This window comes from Armigeres subalbatus, unplaced genomic scaffold, assembly GCF_024139115.2.
Source record: "Armigeres subalbatus isolate Guangzhou_Male unplaced genomic scaffold, GZ_Asu_2 Contig948, whole genome shotgun sequence".
In the NCBI taxonomy this organism is placed as follows: domain Eukaryota; kingdom Metazoa; phylum Arthropoda; class Insecta; order Diptera; family Culicidae; genus Armigeres; species Armigeres subalbatus.
The window spans coordinates 387782-414068 of NW_026943753.1; the positions used below are offsets into that span (position 1 = coordinate 387782).

Sequence of the window (26287 nt, forward strand, 5' to 3'; positions counted from 1 at the left end):
TCAGACTTTAAAATGTTAATTTCAACGAATAACGTCGAGTATTTGAGTGCTTTATGTATGTATCGCGAAGAGGACATGCAGAGCTTGATATTAGATATCATTATTATTATTTATTCAGACTAAGGCCGAAGTGGCCTGTGCGGTATATAAGAGTCTTCTCCATTCGGCTCGGTCCATGGCTACACGTCGTCAACCACGCAGTCTACGGAGGGTCCGCAAGTCATCTTCCACCTGATCGATCCACCTTGCCCGCTGCGCACCTCGCCTTCTTGTGCCCGTCGGATCGTTGTCGAGAACCATTTTCACCGGGTTACTGTCCGACATTCTGGCTACGTGCCCGGCCCACCGCAGTCGTCCGATTTTCGCGGTGTGAACGATGGATGGTTCTCCCAACAGCTGATGCAACTCGTGGTTTATTCGCCTCCTCCACGTACCGTCCGCCATCTGCACCCCACCATAGATGGTACGCAGCACTTTCCTTTCGAAAACTCCAAGTGCGCGTTGGTCCTCCACGAGCATCGTCCAGGTCTCGTGTCCGTAGAGGACTACCGGTCTAATGAGCGTTTTGTAGATTGTCAGTTTGGTACGGCGGCGAACTCTATTCGATCGGAGCGTCTTGCGGAGTCCAAAGTACGTACGATTTCCAGCCACTATGCGCCTCCGAATTTCTCTGTTGGTGTCATTTTCGGCAGTCACCAGTGAGCCCAAGTACACAAATTCTTCTACCACTTCGATTTCGTCACCACCGATGCAAACTCGCGGTGGGTAACTCATTGTCTTCTCTTGAACCTCTTCCTATCATGTACTTCATTTTCGACGTGTTGATGACTAGTCCGATTCGCTTAGCTTCTTCCCTCTTCAGTCTGATGAGGGAATCATCTATCTTCTCAAAGTTACGTGCCATAATATCTAAGGCGTCGGCGAAGCCAAATAGATGGACGAACTTATTGAAAATCGTACCACTCGTGTTAATCCCTGCTCTTCATATTACCCCTTCCAAAGCGATGTTGAATAGCAGACACGAAAGACCATCACCTTGCCGTAACCCTCTGCAGGTTTCGAAGGGGCTCGAGAATGCCCCTGAAACTCGAACTACGCACATCACCCGATCCATCGTCGCTTTGATCAACCGTGTCAGTTTATCCGGAAAATCGTGTTCGTGCATTAGCTGCCATAGCTGGTCCCGATCGATTGTATCATATGCGGCTTTGAAGTCGATGAATAGATGATGTGTGGGCACGTTGTATTCGCGGCATTTCTGCAGTACTTGGCGAATGGCGAACACCTGGTCCGTGGTGGAGCGTTCGCCCATAAAACCCGCCTGGTACTGCCCCACGAACTCCCTTGCAGTTGGTGCTAGTCGACGGCATAAAATTTGGGAGAGTACCTTGTAGGCGGCGTTCAGCAATGTGATTGCGCGGTAGTTGCTACAATCCAGCTTATCCGCAATCTCGCCCATGCTGCATTCTTCTCTTCCACTAACTGCTCACATTCGCCGTCATACCAGTCGTTTCTCTGATCCGGGGGCACCGTGCCAAGTTCAGCGGTTGCGGTGCTACCAATGGCGGATCGAATATCTCTCCAGCCATCTTCAAGAGACGCTGCGCCTAGCTGCTCTTCCGTTGGGAGTGCCACTTCCAGCTGCTGCGCGTATTCTTGGGCTAGTCTAGCGTCTTGTAGCCGCCCAATGTTAAGCCGCGGCGTCCGACTTCGACGCGTGTTGTACACCGTCGAGAGTTTTGAGCGCAGGCATACTGCAACGAGGTAGTGGTCGGATTCAATATTCGCACTGCGGTAAGTGCGGACGTTCGTGATGTCGGAGAAGAATTTACCGTCGATTAGAACGTGGTCGATTTGGTTTTCCGTTTCTTGGTTAGGTGATCTCCATGTGGTCTTGTGGATATTTTTGCGGGGAAAGAAGGTGCTTCGGACTACCATTCCGCGGGAGGCTGCGAACTATCCGGTCCGATGACCGGTCTATACATTTCCTCCCTTCCTACCTCATGTCACCGATGACGATTTTGACGTTCATGTCACCGATGACGATTTTGACGTCCCGCAGTGGGCATCCATCGTATGTCTGCTCCAGCTGTGCGTAGAACGCTTCTTTCTCGTCGTCGGGTCTCCCTTCGTGTGGGCAGTGCACGTTGATGATGCTATAGTTGAAGAAACGGCCTTTAATCCTCAGCTTGCACATCCTTGCGTTGATTGGCTGCCACTCAATCACGCGTTGGCGCATCTTACCCAGCACTATGAAGCCGGTTCCCAGCTCGTTGGTGGTACCACAGCTTTGGTAGAAGGTAGCCGCTCGATGCCCGCTTTTCCACACTTTCTGTCCTGTCCAGCAAATCTCCTGCAGCGCCACGACGTCGAAGTTGCGGGGATGTAATTCATCGTAGATCATCCTGTCGCAACCTGCGAAACCTAGCGACTTGCAATTCCATGTTCCAAGCTTCCAATCGTGATCCTGTATTCGTCGCCTAGGTCTTTGCCGATTATATCGAGTCGCATTATATCTTATATTGTTCGTAATGATTGGTTTTCTAGGCGGCTTATTGGGCCTGCGCAAACCTCCTGTCTCGTCGGAGGGCCGTCGTGTCAGGGCTGTTTAGCGTCCCACCTAGCACCAGGACTTGGGCTTGTGCGCTTTGAGCGGCACACGGTCGCTTTGGTGGGGCCTACTTGCGGATACATGCAGCTTTTTATAGAGGTTTAACAGGGCCCACTGTCAAACCCCACCACATCCTAGGCAAGCCCCACAGCTCGCAGATGGCCTGCGGAGGGATCGTCAAGCCCTTGGACATAGTCCCTGCTGCCCCCATATTAGATATCAGGCAATATTAATATTTTGAAAATTTCCACTCCTTATGCCAGAAAGAGCAAAATTTCGCTACAAGGGGGTCCACTATTGGGCATTTTACCCTAGATCAAAATAAATCTTCTCTGTGGCTTTGAACAGTGAAGTGCTTATGGAACAATTAGCAAGGTCTGTAACACACACGTCATTGGAAATTGAGACCATTCGATGTTTCAAGGTATCAATTTTTGTATTAGCTGTCAATATTCTTCAACAAATACACTGCCGCTAACCGCAAGTCAGACTTATCTGGATATGGCGTCCATATACAGATAAGTCTGACTTGCGGTTAGCGGCAGTACATACAAATACTAATTCGCTGCATAAATTTTGTCAAATTTTTACTCAACAATGTCAAACAATTACACATTTATTTTAATCGCTAATAATTATAGACCAAATAGAATACTGGAACATATTTCTATGAAAACTTATATGTGGATATGTACGTTATGTGGAAGATATTGATTTGGAAAATGTATTGGAGGTAACCACTTTCCCTTCGATGGGACTCGAACCCATGACCCTACAGTACGCTAGACTGGTGCTTTAACCAACTAAGCTACGAAGGACCTCCGTCGGCCTTCGCAACCTAGCGGCTACTGAACGAGCTCGAGATTCCCAAATTGGACACATAGTCAAATCACTCGCAATCCATTTTCTCAAGCCAATACTTCCACATGTGTATAGTACACGTCCACATTAGAGGAGCGTGAGTATTTAGAATGTCTGGCGGCTGTACACATACTTCATCAGCAACTGTACTGATCAAGTGAGGTTGTGTAAGCTATTTGCCAGTCGGTCGTCAAGCTCAGACCCGACCGCATTGCGTAGGCAAGAGCACGCAACTCAGGTTCAGCTCAATCAAAGTTAATTGCCTATTTCCGGGGATTAAACCACCCGACTTGGACGTTAATTTACAATGTTATGAAAACTCATATGTGAATATGTACGTTATGTGGAAGATATTGATTTGGAAAATGTATTGGAGGTAACCACTTTCTCGAGCTCGTTCAGTAGCCGCTAGGTTGCGAAGGCCGACGGAGGTCCTTTGTAGCTTAGTTGGTTAAAGCACCAGTCTAGCGTACTGTAGGGTCATGGGTTCAAGTCCATCGAAGGGAAAGTGGTTACCTCCAATACATTTTCCAAATCAATATCTTCCACATAACGTACATATCCACATATGAGTTTTCATAACATTGTAAATTAACGTCCAAGTCGGGTGGTTTAATCCCCGGAAATAGGCAATTAACTTTGATTGAACATATTTCTAACTTTTATTTCTATGCGATCTCTCTCCGGTTTCATTTTCTCAGCGTCTATAGGTTTACTGCTCCTTGAATTAATCTCATGTACCCATATCAATCACCATCAAAAACAATGAATTTGAGTTCAAACTTTTATGTTTTCCTCTAAATGGCTCTACATTTTAACTAGATCATGGCCTGTTTTTCAACTTATTAGCACAGACAAACAGACATAACACTCGTCAAATTTCCATCGTTCAATGATTTACTGGTCGATTCAAATAATCATTAGTTGGCCAATCGATCACTCGTGGCGCGCGCATCGGATTTGCTCGAGTTTGACGTTTGCTCACTACCGCCATCTGGTTCGTGATTTGCCCAACTAACTGAAATCAACAGATGTCGTTGGCGTTTGAATAACGATGAAATTGATGAGTGCATGTTCAATGTGTTATGCATGTTTGTCTGTGTTATTAGTGTATGCAATGCATTGCACTATGGTCCAGGATACAGATTTACGAGGAAAGATGCATTTTACGCCTAAACTTTTTTTTAGAAAAAACTGTAGTTCTACAAAATTGTTCGAAATAGTACGGCCATCATTATGGTTCTACCAAAAAATAGAGTGGCACATCATATACAAAAATTAATTTTTTTTTTATTTCTCGGAATATTGACATGTTATGTTCTACAAAGTTGTAGCATAGCTTATTCCAATCAATTTTGCTAAAAAAAATTTCTCTGGCTCTTAAGTTGGCTGATTTAGAGCAATTTTGCCTAATTGGATTAGGGTGTACCTCGAAAAAACAGTATTTTTGATCTACTTTTTGCCTTTCTCGTATACTAAGTATACGTAAAGGCTATATGTTCACTCCAAAAACAAAATTTTTATAGAAGGCTCGGAGACCCATAGTGTTATATACCAATCGACTCAGCTCGACGAATTGAGGTGATGTCTGTTTGTGTGTCTGTATGTCTGTGTGTGTGTGTATGTGTACAAATTTTGTAGACACACTTTTTGGAACTAAGCATTATCCGATTTACTCGCAACAAGTTGCATTCGATGGGGAATGCGGTCCTATTGTTTGCTATTGAAAATTGGCCCGATCGGATATTGCATTTCGGAATAATTGAAAAATCGTTGTTTTAACCAAGGGTCCCCCTTGGAAAAAAATTTCAAAATCGAAAAAATTTTTTTCAAGAATGGTGGGAATGCATAGTAATTAATGCAAAAACATGCAAAATGATAGAAAATATGCGATCTATCCCCCTAAAGTGCTTTTTTGACCTTTCCCATGTGATTTTTTCAGTACATTGTACGATGCACGAGAAAGGCATCATCGCCGCTAGGTGGATTAATCTGGGTTTTTTGTTTTAGATTTCTCGAAAAAGTCGTCTTCAGATGACTTTTAGAGCTCAAAATAGTCAAAAGTTATAATCGTTTTTCTGTCAAAATTACATTTTCTTCAAAAGTTGATATCTCCTATTAGGGAAAACCAAAAACATATGTTTACACGGCATTTGAAAGAGAAATTTATATTCCTCATTATGTCAAAAAATTGGGAATATGTTATCTTTTATCTCAAGTTTAATAAATTTTACTAAAATCATGTTTTTTTAAAATAAATTAATATAACTCGACAACGGAAGAAGATTCAGACGATGTTCTTATGGCAAAATACACGTCTTGAAAAGCCCCAGAAGTCTTCAGAGGATGATATTTGTGAGAAAGGAAAAATAAAAAATCTACAGCTTTAACACTTTTTATAAGTTTTACATTATCACCGTATTGCAAGATTTACGAGAAAAGATGCATTTCCGGCCTGATGCGTACTTTTAAGAAACAAAATTTGTTCTACAAAGTTGTTCTGGATACTTGAGCCCTTATTATAGAGTTACTGAACAATAGGGTAGGCCGTTTTATAAAAATGATTTTATTTTTTTTATTTTGTGAAATACTGTCATAAAATGTTCTACAAAGTTGTAGCGCAGCTTTTTCCAATCAACTTTGCTATATAAACTTTTTATGTAGCTCTTAAGCTCACTTGCTTAGAGTAATTTTACTTACCAGGATTAGGGTGTCCCTCAAAAAAAATATTTATGATCTGCTCATTTCATTTTTTATTTTTCACGGATGTCACCTTCTGAAGACTTTTGGGGCTTTTTAAAACGCATGTTTTGCTATAAGAATATCGTCTGTATCTTCTTTCGTTGTCGAATTATATCAATTTATTTAAAAAAAAACATGATTTTAGTAAAATTGGTGAAACTTGAGATAAAAAAATAACATATCCCTAATTTTTTGACATAATAAAGAATATTAACTTCTCTTTCAGATGCCGAGTGAATATATTTTTTGGTCTGCCCTAACCGGAGATATCAACTTAATCCTATGAAAAAATGTAATTTTGACAGAAAAACGATTATAACTTTTGATCGGAAAAAGATATTGAGCATATTAACCCATCAAAAGTTGCAATATTTTGAGCTCTAAAAGTCACCTGAAGTCGACTTTTTCAAAAAATCTAAAATAAGAAAAGTAGATAAAAAATACTGTTTTTTTTAGCTACACCCTAACCCAATTAGGTAAAATCGCTCTAAATCAGCCAACTTAAGAGCTACAGAAAAAAAATTTTAAGCAAAATTGATTGAAATAAGCTACGCTATAACTTTGTAGAACATAACATGTCATTATTCTGAGAAATAAAAAAAAATATTTTCTATTTTTTTTATATGATGGCCTTACTATTTCGAACAATTTTGTAGACCAACAATTTTTTTTTAATATAGTTTTGGCGTAAAATGCATCTTTCCGCGAAAATCTGTATCCTGGATCATAGTGCATTGTGCTTGCCACATAAGATACATTTATGCCCAGAGTGTCGAGAATGTTTACCACCCGAAAATATGCTAGATCTCTCTCTTATTCATTGGCATTACATCCCCCATTGGGACATTGCCACCTCGCAGTGTTCATTAGGCACTTCCACAGTTTCTAAGCCTAGTTAGGGTATTCAATAATGGTTTGAACTAGTGAAAATCGTATCATGGTTTGAATTATTTTGAAATCAGTCGAAATTACCATCTCATTAACAGAAAATTAACCTAAAACAGTATGAATGGCATATTTAGGTATACTGAAAGGGATAGAGTTCGTTTAAACTTGCGTATATATTGTTTAAGTAAACAAATCGCTTTGATTTAAAAACGTTCTGAATGTGCGCTAAAATCCCCCACCAGTAGCACAATCTAAAAAAGCTCATAATGGATGCATTTCATGACACAGAAGTGAGGTCAATATATAAAAAGAAAGCCATTTTCATCTGTAATCGATTGACATCATCGTACAATTGAAAATCAGTTCTAAATAGTTAAAATAGCAACATTTGTACAAGGTAAAATCTGATCATGGTTTGAACTAAAATTTATCGTGATTTGAACTTGTAAATGCAGTCATGTTCTTCTACTATCCGCTAGGGGCGCTGCATGCGCCTAGCTGAAGCATTTTGTATACATTTCCAATATGAAAAAATTGCAATTTTTATATCGATAATTTAGACGATTTTTACACGTTTTGAGTTAGTAATCTAATGCGAGAAGATGAATAGTCAAATAAATTTGCTTTTCTTTAGGTTTCTTCAGCGTTTCATGCATGTAATTAGTATTATATTTAGGAGCTGCTGAACTGTAGTTCAAACCATGATACGAATTTAGTTCAAACCATGGAACAGTGTAGTTTAAACCATGGTACGAATCAAAGTTATGTAATTATTAGGTTTTTTCAATGAAACTATGCATAAATAAGTGAACCCAGGATGTTTTTAGAAAGATAATGAATTAGCTTCCATATAAACTAGAGTTCGCAGCTGTTACATGTCTCTATAATGAAATAAATGAACTTTGTTCTGAAGGCTCATCTGATTCCTGCCATTTGGTTCGAACCATGATTGGATACCCTACCATTTCTGCATTCGTATATCATGAGTCTAACACGATGATACTTTTATGCCCAGGGAAGTCGAGGCAATTTCCAATCCGAAAATTGTCTAGACCGGCATCGGGAATCGAACCCAGCCACTCTCAGCATGGTCTTGCTTTGTAGCCGTGCATCTTTCCGCACGGCTAAGGAGGTCCCCGCACATGCTAGCCCGGGATCGACAATCGAACTTGCAATCTACGGAAAGGTTATCCCAAGGCTAAGTGGAAACCATTATCTTTCTTTTTTTCTTTTCGACACGAAAACGACACATAGGGAGCGGGACCATTTGGGCAGCACCCCCTATTTCCGTCCGCAACGTTAATAACTCGACCGCGTTCCAACCAAATGGCTTGATCGTTTGTACATCACTGATTATCGACAGAAACTAACCATGCACTAAGTAATGAGTTGCGCTCGAGTAATGAACGTTGCTGACGGGAATAGGGGGTGCTGTCCAAATGGTTCTCTATTGCGACGAAATCGCTCATTTTACAAATTTGTATGATTGATATGGGAACATGTTATTGGTAATGAACCCAATACTGTACAAGTTTCATATATTATTTCATTTGATGTTTCTTCCTCTTTGCTTTATATTTCTTACGAGTGATAGAACACGAAATGAGATAATACTCGTTTTTATACTAAGTAAAACTGTATCTTAATAATTCTGTCCATGTTGTAGTAGTGTCAGTATGTTTATTGTCTACAGTTTCATAGACCATATCGCATACCAATGTGAACCTAGACCTATGTTACTTTAATCCTTACCATTCCTTACGAACAACGTCCAACTCCTGTGACATTCGTGTAGATGCAGAGGTGTTCTCGGTCTCTAGTAACAACGAATGTCACACAAATATTCCTGCCTTTCCTCGATAACCATAAGGACGTGGCCGGCGCCGTTATTGACTCTGAATAACAGAACTCTCGCATTGTGCACATTGATGATGTGAAGCCATTCCCAGTCTTCATCTATTGGTTCGTTGTGCAACTTCGATCGTTCTGGTCAATCACGGAGTAGCAACTGTATGGTCATCCTGCTCATGCTTTTCCCTAGATGGGTAGCATGCCGTGAAATACATTTTTCGAAAGCTCAGCTGTCACGATAATAGAGATGGTCGGATTTCACATTTTGCAAACCCGAACCTAACCCGAACCTGATTCATAAATTCCTTTCAAACCCAGACCCGACCCGAAACCGAAATAAAAAATCTTACCAAACTCGTATCTGACCCGAACCCGAATCAATTCAACTATTTAAACCCGAGTTGGGCCCGAACTATTTTTTTTGCCGGAAAACTCGAACTAGATATTTTATATTTCTTTTTACATTAAAAAGGATGTAGGCCCAAATAACGAAAAAGCCTCAAATTAACCAGAAACGAATAAAAAAATATTCGATATTTTATTTCTCAAACCCGTACCCGACATTGTACTAATTTCCCAAACCCGGTTTAAAAACTCGACATTCGACTATACGATAATTAACTGATTCTGGGGGCTATACTCCATGATAAATTTCTTTTAAAAAGATATTTTTAGTTTTTCCCAACACTGGTTGAGAGTCAACTATAAGTGGAATGCCATAAGCCATAGGTTTCCGAAAAGCCTTGAAGAAGAAGAAGTCTATCAAGTAATTGTTGTACATAGTACGATTGGCAATGCCAATCTAATATCAATCCTATATTTTGCTGGATTTATTATTTTTATTTAATAGCCCTACATAGCCCTCCCACGGGGCCCTCCTTACCCGTGCGGTAAGACGAGCGGCTACAAAGCAAGACCATGCTGAGGGTGACTGGGTTCGATTCCCGACGCCGGTCTGGGCAATTTTCGGATTGGAAATTGCCTTGACTTCTCTGGGCATAAAAGTATCATCGTGTTGGCCTCACGATATATGAATGTAAAAATGGTAACCTAGCTTAGAAACCTCGCAGTTAATAACTGTGAAAGTGCTCAATGAACACTAAGCTGCGAGGCGGCTCTGTCCCAGTGTGGGGATGTAATGCCAATAAGAAGAAGAATTCCTACATAGTAAATACACGCATTTAAGGACAGCTTAATCAGTTTTGAGTTACACCCGGTTTGTAATGCTCACGGATAGTAATTGAGCTAGTTGTAATATCGTACAAATTCTTTTTCTTTTCTAGTTGTAGCTCGTTCCCATTGTGCTGTTCATATTTGTTAAAACTATTTGTATAATTGTTGCGTTATTATCAAGTGGCACGCTTCACTATTCTCACGACTAAATAGATGATGAAACAAGCAATGTAATGTGGTGCTATCGCTGAATTGCGTAATACTTTTGAGGAAGTGAAGGAAGGGTATATTATCATCATCAGTAGCAAATGCATACGATACTCGTATAAAGTGTTTTGATAATGTTTTACGTGATTCCACTGAAGTTTTCAGAAACGGTGTGTGAATAAAATCATAATATTAAGAACTTTATATTAGCAATATCAGGCATATAATCAAACATTTTAATACATATATTTCCCAGTAACTGTGCTCTAACAAGCGCAAGCGCGATCCCTTAATTTATTTCCCACAAATTACATGCTAGGTTCATGTTTAATTGCTAAGTAGTATCTCTTCCCATATGACCGCTACTCGCCTCTTCGTTCGATCGCCACTTGTCTGTTCGTAATCTTCAGTGTGACACTCATTGTGAGCTGCAACTCGTCCATTTTCAGAGGCGAGCGGAACCGGTACGAGCGCAACAAATAGCATAGTATTATCTTCATATCCATGATAGCGTACTTGTGACCCACGCAGTTGCGTAATCCAGCGCTGAATGGAAGGAACGCGTAAGGGTGCCGCGCCGCAACCCTCTCTGGGAGGAAGCGATCCGGGTCAAAGGAATCCACGTTGGTTCCCCAGTGCTTCGGATTTCGGTGCACGTTGTAGATCCCCAGAATAATGTTGGTCCCTTCTGGAATGACAGATTTCGCTGGAATTGGGAAATAATCGATTGAGTGTTATGAAACAGATGAACTGCAAGACCATTTGTTTGACTGAACGCCAGATGTATTGGTTCTGAGAACTTTGCACACAAAATTGAATTTTTGAATTCGTTAACTAGCAGGAACTGGACTGGAAGAATACACAACAATTTAAAACAAATTTCGATAACTTAATATATAATAATCAGTTGCCATAAGACGATGATTTTGATTTCGGGGTGGAGGGCGTATTGACTCAAGGAAGCATCGAGATATAGAGCAGAAGTTTCTTGAACTTCATTTATTGAAAATATACCTGCCGTGAATCGCAAGTAAGTCTGACCTGTACATGGAATCAATATACAAATGGGTCTGCTTTGCGCTATACGGAGTGTATGCGCTTTACGCCTTTATTCGCTCTCGGGAACTAGAAAAAAAGGAATAAGGTACTCCGGGGCAAGTGAAAATACGGGGTAAGTGGGTACTGCTATGGCTGCCGATGACTCGCCATCTCCTGATTGGCAATCCTACGCCTTTGCTGGCAAAGCTACTTGGAGACTGGAGACTTGCCCAGGAAACAAAAAGTTGTCGAATTCCACGGTGGAATTGTTCTGTAACATATTAACACCCGTTTTGGCAATTCTGAGCTCAATCGAGCAATCAGAACCAATTTCCAGATCGAATGAGTGTCAAATGCGCCAGCTTATGCAACAAGGCCCTATCAAAGCGACCGTGTGCCGCTCAAAGCGCACTAGCCTAGTCCTGGTGTTGGGTGGGACTTTAAATAAATTTGACCCGACTGACCGAGCGTCTGTTCACCAAGGAGGTGGAGCTCCAACAGCGTCTGTTCTGGCAACCAGCTGCTGAGTATGAAATGCTATTCCCCGGAAGCTATACCTAAGATGGCAGCCTCATCCCAGTGGATAAGGAACCTTGGGCCAACAACCTACTGTTCCCGAAACATCAATTTGTTCCAGAATCCGATAATGAAAGAATACGGACTGATTTTACGGCGACGACTCTAAGCACGAAACAACGGACACGAATAGGAACAAGGATCGTTTTAACCCTAGCCCAGCAGGGTAAATTGGCACAACTTACCAATGAGGCACGCTGCATGAAGCTTGAGATCTTGGGACTGAGTGAAGTCCGTTGACCAAACTATGGAGAACTCAGAACGCCATCGTCGGGACAAGTTCTGCTATACTCTGCAGAGTACCATGGTTTACGAGGTGAACACGCTCCCCGGCATCGCGGAGTTGGCTTCCTACTAAGCGCTCAGGCACCCTCTGCGCTTATGAAGTGGGAACCTATAAGTGAAAGGATAATCGTTGCCAGATTTGGAACACGGGTCCGAAACCTTACTATAATCCAATGTTATGCGCCAACCGATGCTGCCGATCTGCAAGACAAAGAGAACTTCTACAGTCAACTCAATGCCGTCGTAGATAGTATTCCGAAGGGTGATATCAAGATCTGTTTGGGCGACTTCAATGCGAAGATCGGATCCGATAACTCGAACCATGAGCGCATTCTGGGACGCCATGGTCTCGGGGAAATGAGCGAAAACGGAGAGCTGTTCGCAGAATTTTGTGGTAATAACGCCATGGTGATCGGGGGATCGCTCTTCCCTCATCGACCGGTTCACAAGGTCACGTGGGTCTCCCGTGACGGCTTTACAGAAAATCAAATCGACCACATCTTCATCAGCCGAAAATGGAAACGGAGCCTTCTTGATGTACGGAATAAACGTAGTGCCGATATTGCGTCTGATCATCACCTCCTCATCGGCGAAATACGCCTGCGCATTGCGCGGATTCGTCGGCAGGAGGAAAGAGTTGGACGACGATTCAACACACGCCGACTGGAAGATGCCACGGTGAAACGGTCCTTCGTTGAAGAACTGGATACGCGTGCTGCAAATATTCCGGAAGGTGGCAGCGTGGAAGACCAATGGACCGCCATCAAGAATGCCTTCATCACCACCAGCGAGAATAATCTGGGCGAACTACGCACCCAGAGAAAACAATGGATCACTGATGAGACCTGGAGAAAGATAGAGGAGCGAAGAGAAGCCAAAGCCGCGATAGAGCGATCGAAAACCAGAGGAGCCAAAGTCTTAGCCCGTCAACGATACGCGGCTCTTGAGAAGGAAGTAAAACGCTCATGTCGACGGGACAAGCAAGCGTGGGCAGACTCTCTGGCCGACGAAGGAGAGAGAGCCGCTGCAACCGGGGACATTCGCCTCCTCTACGATATCTCACGACGCTTAAGCGGGGCGAAGATAAATGCAACGATGCCTGTGAAAGACGCGAATGATCAGTTATTGACCGACCCAACTGACCAGCTAAAACGCTGGTTCGAGCACTTCGAACAACTTTTTCAAGTGCCAGCCAGGCCATCACCACCTCGGCATGATCTGCCTAGGATCCGACGTATAACACGCGTCAATACCGAAGCTCCATCACTGCTAGAGATTCAAACATGCATGAAATCGAATAAAGCCCCAGGGGTCGATCGCATATCAGCCGAGATGCTGAAAGCTGACCCCATGACATCCGCTCAACTACTGCATCGTTTATTTCGTAATATCTGGGACACCGCAACTTTCCCGGTCGACTGGATGCAAGGTATCTTAGTGAAGGTGCCCAAAAAGGGTGACCTGACTGTATGCGATAACTGGCGAGGCATTATGTTGTTGTGTACCGTTCTCAAAGTTCTGTGCAAAATTATCCTAGCCCGGATTCAGGAGAAGATCGATGCGACTCTCCGGCGGCAGCAAGCCGGATTCCGTGCCGGAAGATCCTGTGTGGACCATATTGTCACGCTCCGCATCATTCTGGAGCAGGTCAATGAATTCCAAGAGTCCCTTTACTTGGTATTCATTGGCTACGAATCGTCTCAATCACGAGAATATGTGGGGCGCCCAGAGACGCAAGGGGGTTCCTGAGAAAATCATCGGCCTCATCGAGGCTCAGTACGAGGCCTTCTCGTATAGAGTGCTGCACAATGGGGTCTTGTCCGACCCTATCCGGGTCGTAGCTGGTGTGAGGCAAGGATGTATTCTATCACCGTTACTGTTCCTCATCGTAATCGACGAGATTCTGGTAGATGCGATTGACCGTGAACCAAACCGCGGGCTGTTATGGCAGCCTATAACCATGGAGCACCTAAATGACTTCGAATTGGCGGATGATGTTGCACTCCTCGCTCAACGGCGCTCTGATATGCAGAGTAAGCTCAACGACCTTGCCGAGCGCTCCTCTTCGGCAGGTTTAGTCATCAACGTCAACAAAACCAAATCGTTGGATGTAAACACGGTGACTCCTTCCAGTTTCACAGTAGCCGGGCAACCAGTGGAGAATGTTGAAAGCTTCCAATATCTTGGTAGCCAAATGGCGTCAGACGGCGGTACCAAGATCGACATAGGCGCACGGATCAAGAAAGCAAGGGCTGCCTTTGCGAGTTTAGAAATATCTGGAAAAACAGGCAGATAAGTGAACGCACCAAAATACGTATTTTCAACTCTAACGTGAAATCTGTGCTGTTATACGCTAGCGAAACATGGTGTGTATCAGTGAAGAACACTCAACGGCTGCAGGTTTTCATCAACAGATAATTGCGGTATATAATTCGGGCGGGTGACCTCACAATCGGATCTAAAACAACGAGCTCCATCGTCGTTGTCACCAGAGGCTCGACCACTCTCTACGTAGGGGCGGGAAAAAAAATCTGTAAACAAGAATTAGACTGGAACCCTGCGGGATATCGCAGAAGAGGGAGGCCAAGAGGCTCATGATGGCGAAGCCTCAATAAAGAAATAACAGAAATCGACCGAAATCTAACCTGGCAACAGGTTAAAGCAATAGCTGGGCAACGCTCAGGATGGAGATCTTTCAAGTCGGCCCTTTGCACCACCGGAGGTGTACAGGATCCATAAGTAAGTTATGCAACAAGCGTGTTGCGCTAGCAAAACGGTTATGGCAGACAAAGAACTATTTTCCGATTTGATAACCTTTATTCCAAGTGTGGTTGGTATTCTAGGGTTAAAAAATCCCTTTGGAAGAAAAGAAAATAAATTTGTTCGCCTAATCCATACGAATGTGCGTATTTACATGTGTGTGATAGATATTGGAAGTACGTATTTGGCCTACTTACGTTTACTGTTCTCTACCGATAATTCGACCGTACTAGCGAGAACTGGCTCCGTACTGTAACTATAGGCTGACCATTACCGATCAACTTGTAGGTGATAGATAATATAGGACTCAGGGCCGGCGCTAATTGTTGCTCGAAATTATTTTATTAATATGTGAGGTGCGTCGCAACTCCTGGGTGTTGCAACAAATCGATTGAGCTGAAATTTTAAGGGATTGATTTTTTGACCAAAAGACATAATCCTGGGGGGTGCCCCGTGAAATTCAACAATATTATCCCCCAACCCCATAAGTGAGGATATCAAATATACGTCTGATCTGATATGAAATGATTTCCGTTTTCCTTGTGCGAACAAAATATTACAAATCAGTCAAAAAGCCGCTTGGTGCAGTTTTGCTGAACCCCTACCATATGTAGTTTCTCGAACAAACGATTTTTTTTATATATTCCTGAACATTTTTTTTTTCGTTTTTTTTTTTTTGCCAGAATGCGTGTTTTTGAGCAAAAATGTCACATATGCAAATTCTCAAACAAACGTTTCACACAGAGATGTTTTAGGGGGTCTCGTAGCGTAGTTGGCTACACGTTCGCCTTATAAGCGAATGGTCATGTGTCCAGCCCCTTCAGCAAATCCAAATCCGTATTGGGGAACGCGCCTTATCGTCACGGCTGCCTGATGACGACTGACAACTTGTTCTTCTCGGAGGTATTCCTCCAACGTACCCGGATAAATGGCAACCGAGCAATGCAACGATCATTGGGATGCACGACATGGACGAACGGACGCAATTGGACCCACGACAAGATGGACTGGCGACGATAACAAGGACGAGTAATGGAAATCTAAAAATAGATTTTGTGTAGATTCTTCTGTACAGCAGAATATCACAGTAGATCTCGGCACAGTGGCGGTTAAGTAACACAGAGTGCCTGTCAAATAAAGAAAGGAATATAAAAAGAGTTTAGATCCAAATCTGATAAAAAGTTGGCCTTCAACAAAAAAGAAGAATACGGAAAACAATTGTCCTCGTCAATTAATAAAACGTTACTTGTAGATGGAAAACCTAGTAATGTGGTGATTCGTGACGAGTTACCCTCGAGCAAAGTTTGAATAATGTTGAGAAATTTTGATAATATTCTAGATTTTTTGAATAACCTGTGCATACCAATTGATGTCATTGTATTAGGCGAGACATGGCTTAAGGAAAAAAATGTCCCTTTCCTTCATGTCACCTGAAGCTACATCTCTTTCGCACTCATGCCGTCTAGATAATTCTCCGTGGACCATTTTCAAAAGAGAGAATGGCTCGGAGTTGAACTTTGGATTTTCCGAACTGGGTCACGAATCGGTGAACGAAACTGCTAGCGCAAATTATGCGCTATAAAGTGATGATAAAACGGATTGTTCTCGCTCATTATGTGTTGGAGACCATATTTTTTTTCGCACAGCTGTGTAAAACAAGTTGAAATGCATCATCAGAACCAGTGCCTCCTGCGTTTGAAGCTTTTTAAAACGAATTTATCATGGGGTCAGCTACCCCACCCTCCTTACCAATCAGTTGTTTATCATAACAGCTTACACTGTATTTCTGAAATAGTCTCTCACGGTGAGAGATGATAAGTGAGAGATTTTTTCATTCTTTTTTAAATTCAAACCCTGGGCCATGTCCATTTTCAAAAGGATGACCAATGCCCGAAAAACTATAAGAATTTTGTGATCCACTGCAGAAAACAGAACCAAATTCTGATGCAAGACTGCTAAGAATCATTTAAAATTTAGTTTTCCATGAAATTGGGGGTATGTTAATGTCAAGGATAAGAATTTAAAAATAAGTGACCATTTTGTAAAACGGCGCTCCCCTAAGAATTCCTTGGAGGAAATCAACGGATTAGTCTAAAAAAGGCAACATAATCTTGAGATAAGAATCATTAATAATGACAGTAAATCGATATCGGTAAATCAAAAATAATCTATTGGTCTTAGATTTTGATGATTTTTTTTATGCTCAAAGATTTGGAAAATTGGCAAAAGATGGATGGATGGTCCATGAAAAAATGAAAAACGATCCGTGAATAACACCTGATTATTCCGAAAAACTCTACAACTTACATCAAACAACTGAAAACCGAAATATGCCGCTCCAAAGTTACGAGGTGATAATGCTAGAAAGAGACAAAAGATAGGAAAGATAACACGGTGTGTAGTGCTTCCCCGAGTCACCTTAAATTCAGTAATTCTTCTTCTTCTTATTGACATTACATTCCCCATTCACGGTGTGTCTATGGGGAAACATTATTTTTCAAAAATCAGTATCTCTCAAACACCCAACACGTAAGAGTAGATGCTCTCCTCTTTCATATAGTGGGTAAACTAAAATGTTCTATCGGGGGATCTAGAACAATTTTTATTATTTTTTCACTATTTTTGGTGTAAATTCCATAGAAAGCTCAAATGATAGCCGATTTAGCCCCCCCCCCCCCAAAATGTATGGAAAAATGACCCCCGATAGAACATTATAAAAATGCACCTACGTGAAAGAGGAAAAGGCCTTACTTTCGTGTAGTGAGTGTTTTAGAGATACTGATTTTTTGAAAATAAGCCTCTTCGGACAAACACACCGTGCCATTGGGACATTACTTAGTGTTCATTCAGCATTGCCACAGTTATTAACTGCGAGTTTTCTAAGCCAAGCTACCATTTTGCAACCATTATTTGCAACCATTTAGCAACTAAACCATTTTTGCATTCGTATATCATGAGGCTAACACGATGATACTTTTATGTCGAGTCGAGACAATTTCCAAACCGAAAATTGCCTAAACCGGCGCCGGGAATCGAACCCAGCCACCCTCAGCATGGTCTTGCTTTGTAGCCGCGCGTCTTACCGCACGACTAAAAAGAGCCCTACAGTTTTGTTCATATGATCCATAATTCTTGTGATATGGTACATCAATTTGATAAAATGATTAGAAGATTTTTAATTTTTTGTAGATCAATTAATATAGTTTTAGTGCCCTTCTTTCCAAGCATTATGGATCATATTGCCAAAATAATAGATAATATTTACAAAAATATGGATTATTTAACAAAAATGATGAATCGTCATTTTTTTTAATTTTAATTGGAATTTTTTTGGATCAAATATAATTTTATACGATCATTTTCCAGAGATTTATATAGATTATTTGTTACACGTTCATAGAAAAATAGCAGTAATATTATTGTTTTTTTTGGACATCTCTAAGAAACAGATTGTCCTATTAATATTAGCGTAGTTATCCTTTATGGATGTTCCTGAGTTATTTTGTGGATTTATGCGCTATGGGGCCTCCCCATACAAACAGGCGGACAAAAATATTTTCTTCTTTTATTAGAGCTTATAAGATGTTGTCATATCAGGGAAATGTTGTTAGGCAAAACTTTTAAAACCTAGTATGAAGTGAAGCAAGTTTTTGAAGAGAAAACCCGCGTTTGTTTACCTTTTCTCGACTTTGATAACTAATATCTCAAAAACTATTACTCGTAGGGACCTGAAGTTTTGGGCTTTTCTTATCTTAAGTAGGGAGCGGGACCATTCGGGCAGCACCCCCTATTCCCGTCCGCAACGTAAATAACTAGACCGCGTTCCAATCAAATGGCTTGATTGTTTGTACATCACTAGATATCGACAGAAACTAACCATGTACTAAAAAACATGTATTTCGGTTGGAATGCGCTCGAGTAATGAACGTTGCTGGCGGGAATAGGGGGTGCTGCCCAAATGGTTATCTACCCTATCTCCTTTCGAAACAAAATAGTAAAAAAAATTATTGGTGAAAGTCGATTTTCCGATTAATGTCCGCCTTAATCCTCAATGATCGCCGCCGACAATTTTCGGAGCGGCGCAGCACTACGGGGAAAGTGGTTGCCATAAATCGAAAAATTGACTTTGAATGACGTGCCTTGTATACCATTTGATAGCCAGATTGTTCAAACCTAGATTCCCAAAATTTCAGCCATTTGTGGTGAAAACGTATTGCGCCACAGACATCAGACTTAGGAAAATTTGTTATTAGGGTTAGGTGGGACAAGATGCGTTTTTGAACATCGTATACATTTTTATGTGGAGATTTTGACTTTGTAGGAGGAATCATTTGGTTCTACTTAATTGTCACTCAATTTGATGATGAAATTTCATTTTGGTAGAGTATGACAAGGTAAATTATTTTTCAGCATTGTTTCTTATGCGAAACACACTTTCTATAAAACGTGTAATCTCGTCGAGTAATCTAAAATTATAACATTTTTACTAATATAGTGAGAGTATTATCAGTAATGTAGGCGATGTTGTACTAACTGCATTGAAATAAATAAATTTGATCGAAAATTAGACATTCTAACACGAACTTACAAATGGGGCAAGACGGGTCAGTACATACTAGAAGACATAGTTCGTATTCAAAACATATTTTCCATTGCTGATGTAATCATTTTAAGGTTACTTTTGAGCATAATGATGTTAATTTGTTAATTAAAAATGTATATTTTTTGTCTTTAAAAAGCAATACTCGGACGGCTTGTTTTCATAAGAAATTACAGACATTTTTAAATGTAGTGTCATTTCTCAATCCGAGGCTTTAAAATTCATTTTTATTCAATAACATCATTGGCATTAAACTCATCTATCTATGTGTAATTTAATATTGTGAATAAAAACAATATTAATTGCAGAATTTAAAGGTGACTCATTTTGCCCCGCTGTTTGACCCATCTTGCCTCGGCATTTTTATAGATCCACGTTAAAAGGTTACATTAAAATGTTTCTGTTTTGAGGCATTGAGGGTTCGCCTTAGGCGACCCATCTTGCACCATCCTACTCTATTGTATAAAAAATGCATTTCGAAGAAATGCAATTTTCTCAGCGAACAAAGTGTTATGGTAGCGTTTTATGGAAGAATCAGATGTTATTTACGAATCATTATTCATTTTTCTATGGATCGTCTTTACACATTTAATGGTACAAAGTAAGGGCTGCTTGGAAGAATGAGTTATTATTCTACGTTTAGTCAAACAAATTTAGATTAGAAAAGCGTTACATACATATGCAAGTCGGGGCAGTGCATTTTCTTCCGAATACAGGCCCACCAGGAAACAGTCTCATTGCTTCCTTTATTGCCATTTCTGTATATTTTAGTCTCGCAAGGTGATCGATTGTTGGATCGCAGCCTTCCAACACGTTCACAATTTCGTTGTGCACCTCATCTTGAATCTCCTGATGGATCGCTAACATTAGTATAATCGTGGAAAGATTCAGTGCTGAGGTTTCGTTTCCTGCTACGATCAAGGTACAGATTTCGTCGCGCACGTCAGTATCGTCGAATATTCCTGTTTCTTCTGAGATTTGTATAACTTGATCTATAAATATGTTAGATTTTTTCTGGTCGCGGCTATCATTCGTAATTTCAGTTCGTTCTTTTCTCCTACGTTCCAGTACTTCACGTTGCAGAGCAAAAAACTGTTCGAAACACTTCTGTTCTTCTCTGAAGTGTTTTGTTCTCCGATAAATCCATTCCGGGTGGAGCCAAATATTATAAAAACGATTGTTGATCAATTCACTACCACTGAAAATTATAAAACTTATTTAAATGTACCGTCAACTGGGGGGAAGATGATCATTTTGAAGACAAAACATGCAATAACAATGTGTATAACATTTTAAATCGAAACAAATATTTTCAAAACATGTACTGCTATACGTTACAATAATCAACAACTTTAGTTTTCTGAAATTTTAAAAAAATAATTAAAATAAATTAAATTATCACACATTTTTTGAGTAATCTGGTTTGGGGTGAAGTTGATCAAGACAGCTCTACTCAAATAATTATGACCTAGTAGTCAAAATACACTAGGTTATATGTATGAATGTTGAATTTACTACGTAAAGAAGTCTACGAAGTCAATATTTGAAACGAAAATAGCGTCATTTATGACTATCTCTCTTTTTCTTCCACAAAATACATTTTCATGATTATAATCGAAAAACTCGGATTTCTACCTAGCGGTAGCATTACTTGAACGGAGAATATTGTTGACTACCGTTTCATAAAAAAATTTTGCACTTTTGACTGACTCATCAAATGATCATCTTCACCTCATTGATCATCTCCCCCCCAGTTGACGGTACTCAATCTTTCAATCTATAATCATATTTACTGTTCAACAGCTTTAATCAATTTGGTGCCTTTGTTGCTTTGTAAGTTCAAATCGCTTCCCAGAAAAGTTGCTGGCGAGTAGAATTATTTATGAATAAACATAACGAACAACCATTGTGCATACTGATCACTCACCACAAATCATATCCAGAGTGCATCTGGATATGTCGTTGTACACATCATATGATTCTTCTCCAATACTTTTCTCGAGACGTTGCACCAGTATTTTACTTTTTTCGTTTAAAATTGACACAAAACTTGTCAAAAGACCTGCATTATTGAAACATGGTGATAACAGTTTTCGATGAACTTTCCATAAATCCACTGGCGAGGTGAACAGCCCTCTCACACTCCTAATGAATCTATAAGGTTCAGCCTTTTCTAAGCAATTTGGCGAGTTCAAAACAATTTGAATATCCTCAGCATTATCGATGAACACAAACAGTTTAGGGCCGAGCCAAAATCTGCACGGCGATGGATACGTTCTGGTCAAATCATTTACGATGGCAAACCGTTTCTCGTTCGATTTTCCGAAAAACAGATGACCGCAACCGACCAGCGGATAATTGATGGGCCCCGGCAGTTCGGAAGATATTTGATAGAAACGACGAAATTTCCACCACAGCGCCAGAAGCGCTATCACTGGGAGAAGTGCTAATACGGTTGATGATAGCACCATTTCTGTTCGAAGACTATTTCAAATATGGGGCAAGTGGCTGGTTTAGGATTTTTTTTTATATAAACTGGGCCGGATCATTGATGATTTGTTCTTGCTTGTAATAGAAGGTGGCTGTATGTTAGATGTTACCTTTAATCCTGTCTCGTTATTCCCATGCATATGGGAATGAATTGGATTGAAACGAAATCTGCTTTGTATACCGTAGGGTGACTATGTCATGTATAAACTATTGCTGTAATTAATTGAAACTTGTGAAACGTTGTCCATGACTGAAATCAATAAGATGAGCAGCAATCGATTTTGGCATAGACCAAATCCATACAGTCACTCGGCTTAGTTACTGAAGGAATAATCGTCTGCTTTTGGTCTGTCTATGAGACGATTACCGCCGACGCACTTGATTTTCAGTACATGGAATACTTGAGCTGTAAAAACATCAAATCATTTGGTCGAAATTCAACCAAATGCAACCGTTTAACCACTTTTTTGTTATTTTAAAGATGAGATTTTTCAATAGAGGAGATAGATTTTTCATATCTTATGACATGACAATGTTATTTAAGCTGCGGTGCGATAAACGCTTCGAACGATTAACCATTCGCCTTGCCGCCCTATTTCCTGGCTACTGAATATTAATGAACAAGATTATATCTTTGCTAAGGGGTTAAGGGTACGTAAATTAGTATCGGGATCCAGCAAGTTTATAATGGAATGTACATTCGAGCTAATCGTAAACGTTTTTATTAATTATGCAGTATCTGTGTTAGTTTGAACACATCTTTTGATAAGCATCAGTGTAAATGCGTAATTTTAACTTTTTAAATTTACAGTCAAATAATTTGTTATAGTTCGTCATTTGATTGACTGCGATTTGGTCGAAAAGACGTTTAGTCAAATAGACATTTGATCGAACCTGAATTTGGTAAATGATAATCGAGTGTAGCATCCATTAAAGTGTATTATTTGGGGTCGTACACTTTGCCTTTGGTTTTTCGAGCACCTTTTCCACCATGTAAGATTTGCTTCAAACAAATGATTTTGATCATTTCACTCCAAGAACGAACTTTCTATAGAAGGCCGTCAGACCCATCATAGTGTTATACATTTACCAATCGACTCAATCTACGGGAAAATTTTGAAATCGCTTTTTTTATGCCAAATGTCTTAGAAATGCATCGAACGTCGAGATCTGATGGTGTTTGGTACGGAACAGGAAAATCACGAAATCGAATTTTTATTTTTGAAGCCAAATTTCTTAGAAAACGTCTAGATCTAATGTTATTTCGAAAAAAAAATTACTTTTTGGGACATGATAAATTTTTCGAAATTGAAATCAAGATCTAGTGTTACCTCGGATTTTTTTTTTCAAAAAAAATTGTCTTTTTGGAATTTTTTATGCCAAATGTCTAAGAAATGCATGAAACGTCGAGATGTGGTGTTATCTCTTAAACAAGTCCCAAAAAGTAATTTTTGTTTTTCATTTTTTTTTTCGAAGTGACACCAGCAGACATCGACGTTTCATGCATTTCTAAGACATTTGATGATGATATGATTATGATATGATACCATCTATTGTATCAAGGCACTTGCCGATAGCATTGGCCATACCTGACAAACGCTTTGATCACAATTGAATCATTTGTTTGAGAAACTGCATAAGTCCATTTTACACAATTTCGAGAAAACATCAAAAAACTGTTTTTGAACAAATTGACACCGAGCCTTTCGATTTCTTCGATACAGATCAATAGTTTTTGGCAAAACTCAACACCCTGGGGCAGTGCAAAAACTGAAAGCAGTACTCCATAAATGCTCTTCAAAGTGCGTGAACATATGTAGTTTCTCAAACAAACGAAAAAAAAATCATACATTCCGGAACAAAATTGTTTTTCGTATTTTTTGCCAGAATACGTATTTTTGGAAGAGGATTCAGAATATATACAAATCTCATTTTGGCCAAAAATGTTACATATGCAGTTTCTCAAACAAACGGTTAAATTATACTATTGTTTGTACTCCTGTATGAAGGGCCAAAAATGGGTGGGGTTGTTCCATAAGCAGAAACACTTATGCTTATGATGAAAAGAGAATTTTCTTTCAGAAGAAAGTTCGTAAATGCAATATTATAATCTAACCCTCGTTTCCCAGATTAACCCAATAGATGGGGAGAAGAGCCCGCCCTTTATCGACGAGATGTTTACAATAGGAAGTTGGCGATCCCACTCTTCCTATCCAAATCGCTATCATGCATTTCTAAGACATTTGGCATCAAAAATGAAAATTCGATTTCGATTGGGAAATTTTCGTGTTTCCAAAAATTCAAACTTTGCCGCTTTGGTCAAACCCTTAACGAAGTCCGATTGAGCTGAAATTTTGCATGCGGACTTTTCAGAGGCGTCGCGTGATCAATTCTTCAACCTGTGCACCGTTTTATTAAAGTTATATATTTCGAAAGAAATGCATATAAATAAACCTGAAATGACACATCCCGTAAAAATGATTTATCTTCGAGCCTGTTTGCCATAATCCATCCCACATCCCACTTATCGAATTAAACTCAAATCAAACTAAAAAAAACATTAATATAACAGATCTATCAAATGGACCGGTCACTTTTAATTTGAGTGATTTCATAAATTGAAAATTGTTGAGTATTCCTTCTAGCTATATAGGTTTTCTTTCAACCTGTGCTTAATGAGGAAGCGTCATTATCAGTATAATGAAAAAATAAATTCCCCCATACTAATTTGCATGTAAACTTGAGCGCTGTGGAGCAAAATCGATTTTTTGAACCACCCTAATATACAGCCACTCTCAAAATTGAGCGTACATTCATTTATTTAGTTTACATCTAAACAGATAACACTAAATCAACAATTTGACGCCACAATACACGGTTCGAGGCCGCATCTCTCCATCCTCGAATACGCCCCACGCTCGCCAAGTCGTTCTGCACCTGGTCTGCCCATCTCGCTCGCTGCGCTCCACGTCGTCTCGTATCTGCCGGATCGGAAGCGAACACCATCTTTGCAGGGTTGCTGTCCGGCATTCTTGCAACATGTCCTGTCCATCGTACCCTTCCGGCTTTAGCTACCTTCTGGATGCTGGGTTCGCCGTAGAGTTGGGCGAGCTCATGGTTCATTTTTCGCCGCCATACACCGTCTTCTTGCACACCGCCAAAGATGGTCCTAAGCACTCGTCTCTCGAATACTCCGAGTGCTTGCAAGTCCTCCTCGAGCATTGTCCATGTTTCATGTCCGTAGAGGACAACCGGTCTTATAAGCGTCTTGTACATGACGCATTTGGTGCGGTGACGAATCTTTTTCGACCGCAGTTTCTTCTGGAGCTCGTAGTAGGCCCGACTTCCACAGATGATGCGCCTTCGTATTTCACGACTAACGTTGTTGTCAGCCGTTAGCAAGGATCCGAGGTAGACGAATTTACCACCTCGAAGGTATCCCCGTCTATCGTAACACTGCTTCCCAGGCGGGCCCTGTCGCGCTCGGTTCCGCCCACAAGCATGTACTTTGTCTTTGACGCATTCACCACCAGTCCAACTTTTGTTGCTTCACGTTTCAGGCGGGTGTACAGTTCTGCCACCTTTGTAAATGTTCGGCCGACAATGTCCATGTCATCAAGCAAATAAATTGACTGGATCTGTTGAAAATCGTACTCCGGCTGTTACACCCGGCTCTCCGCATGACACCTTCTAGTGCAATGTTGAACAACAGGCACGAAAGTCCATCACCTTGTCTTAGTCCCCGGCGCGATTCGAACGAACTGGAGTGTTCGCCCGAAATCTTCACACAGTTTTGCACGCCATCCACCGTTGCTTTGATCAGTCTGGTAAGCTTCCCAGGGAAGCTGTTCTCGTCCATAATTTTCTATAGCTCTACGCGGTCTATACTGTCGTATGCCGCCTTGAAATCAACGAACAGATGATGCGTTGGGACCTGGTATTCACGGCATTTTTGAAGGATTTGCCTTTCAGTAAAGATCTGGTCCGTTGTCGAGCGGTCGTCAACGAAGCCGGCTTGATAACTTCCCACGAACTCATTCACTAATGGTGACAGACGACGGAAGATGATCTGGGATATCACTTTGTAGGTGGCATTAAGGATGGTGATCGCTCGAAAGTTCTCACACTCCAGCTTGGCGCCTTTCTTGTAGATGGGGCATATAACCCCTTTCTTCCACTCCTCCGGTAGCTGTTCAGTTTCCCAG

The 26287-nt window shown here is 40.7% G+C and overlaps 2 protein-coding genes across 2 annotated transcripts in view; one reads left to right on the forward strand and one right to left on the reverse strand.

The window, feature by feature from the left end:
* The window catches only part of LOC134204908 (phosphatidate cytidylyltransferase, photoreceptor-specific-like), a 107071-nt gene that overhangs the window by 74751 nt on the left and 6033 nt on the right, over positions 1 to 26287 (forward strand). The gene's annotated exons all lie outside the window — the stretch shown is intronic.
* Positions 10530 to 22081, reverse strand: LOC134204907 (cytochrome P450 4C1-like). Its single transcript, XM_062679714.1, has 4 exons — positions 21520 to 22081; positions 21386 to 21455; positions 20270 to 20790; positions 10530 to 11039 (listed from the first exon to the last, which is right to left on the reverse strand). Exons 1-4 carry the CDS (start codon positions 22061 to 22063, stop codon positions 10696 to 10698), a joined length of 1479 nt encoding a protein of 492 aa, XP_062535698.1. The 5' UTR covers positions 22064 to 22081; the 3' UTR covers positions 10530 to 10695.

What these genes read in the sequence shown, in the direction of transcription:
- LOC134204907 (XM_062679714.1), bottom strand. Translation starts at nt 22,063, where the DNA reads ATGGTGCTATCATCAACCGTATTAGCACTTCTCCCAGTGATAGCGCTT. An exon ending in CACTCTGGATATGATTTGTG is followed by an intron (nt 21,456 to 21,519) that starts GTGAGTGATCAG and finishes TCTACTCGCCAG; the next exon opens with CAACTTTTCTGGGAAGCGAT. An exon ending in CACTGCCCCGACTTGCATAT is followed by an intron (nt 11,040 to 20,269) that starts GTATGTAACGCT and finishes TCCCAATTCCAG; the next exon opens with CGAAATCTGTCATTCCAGAA.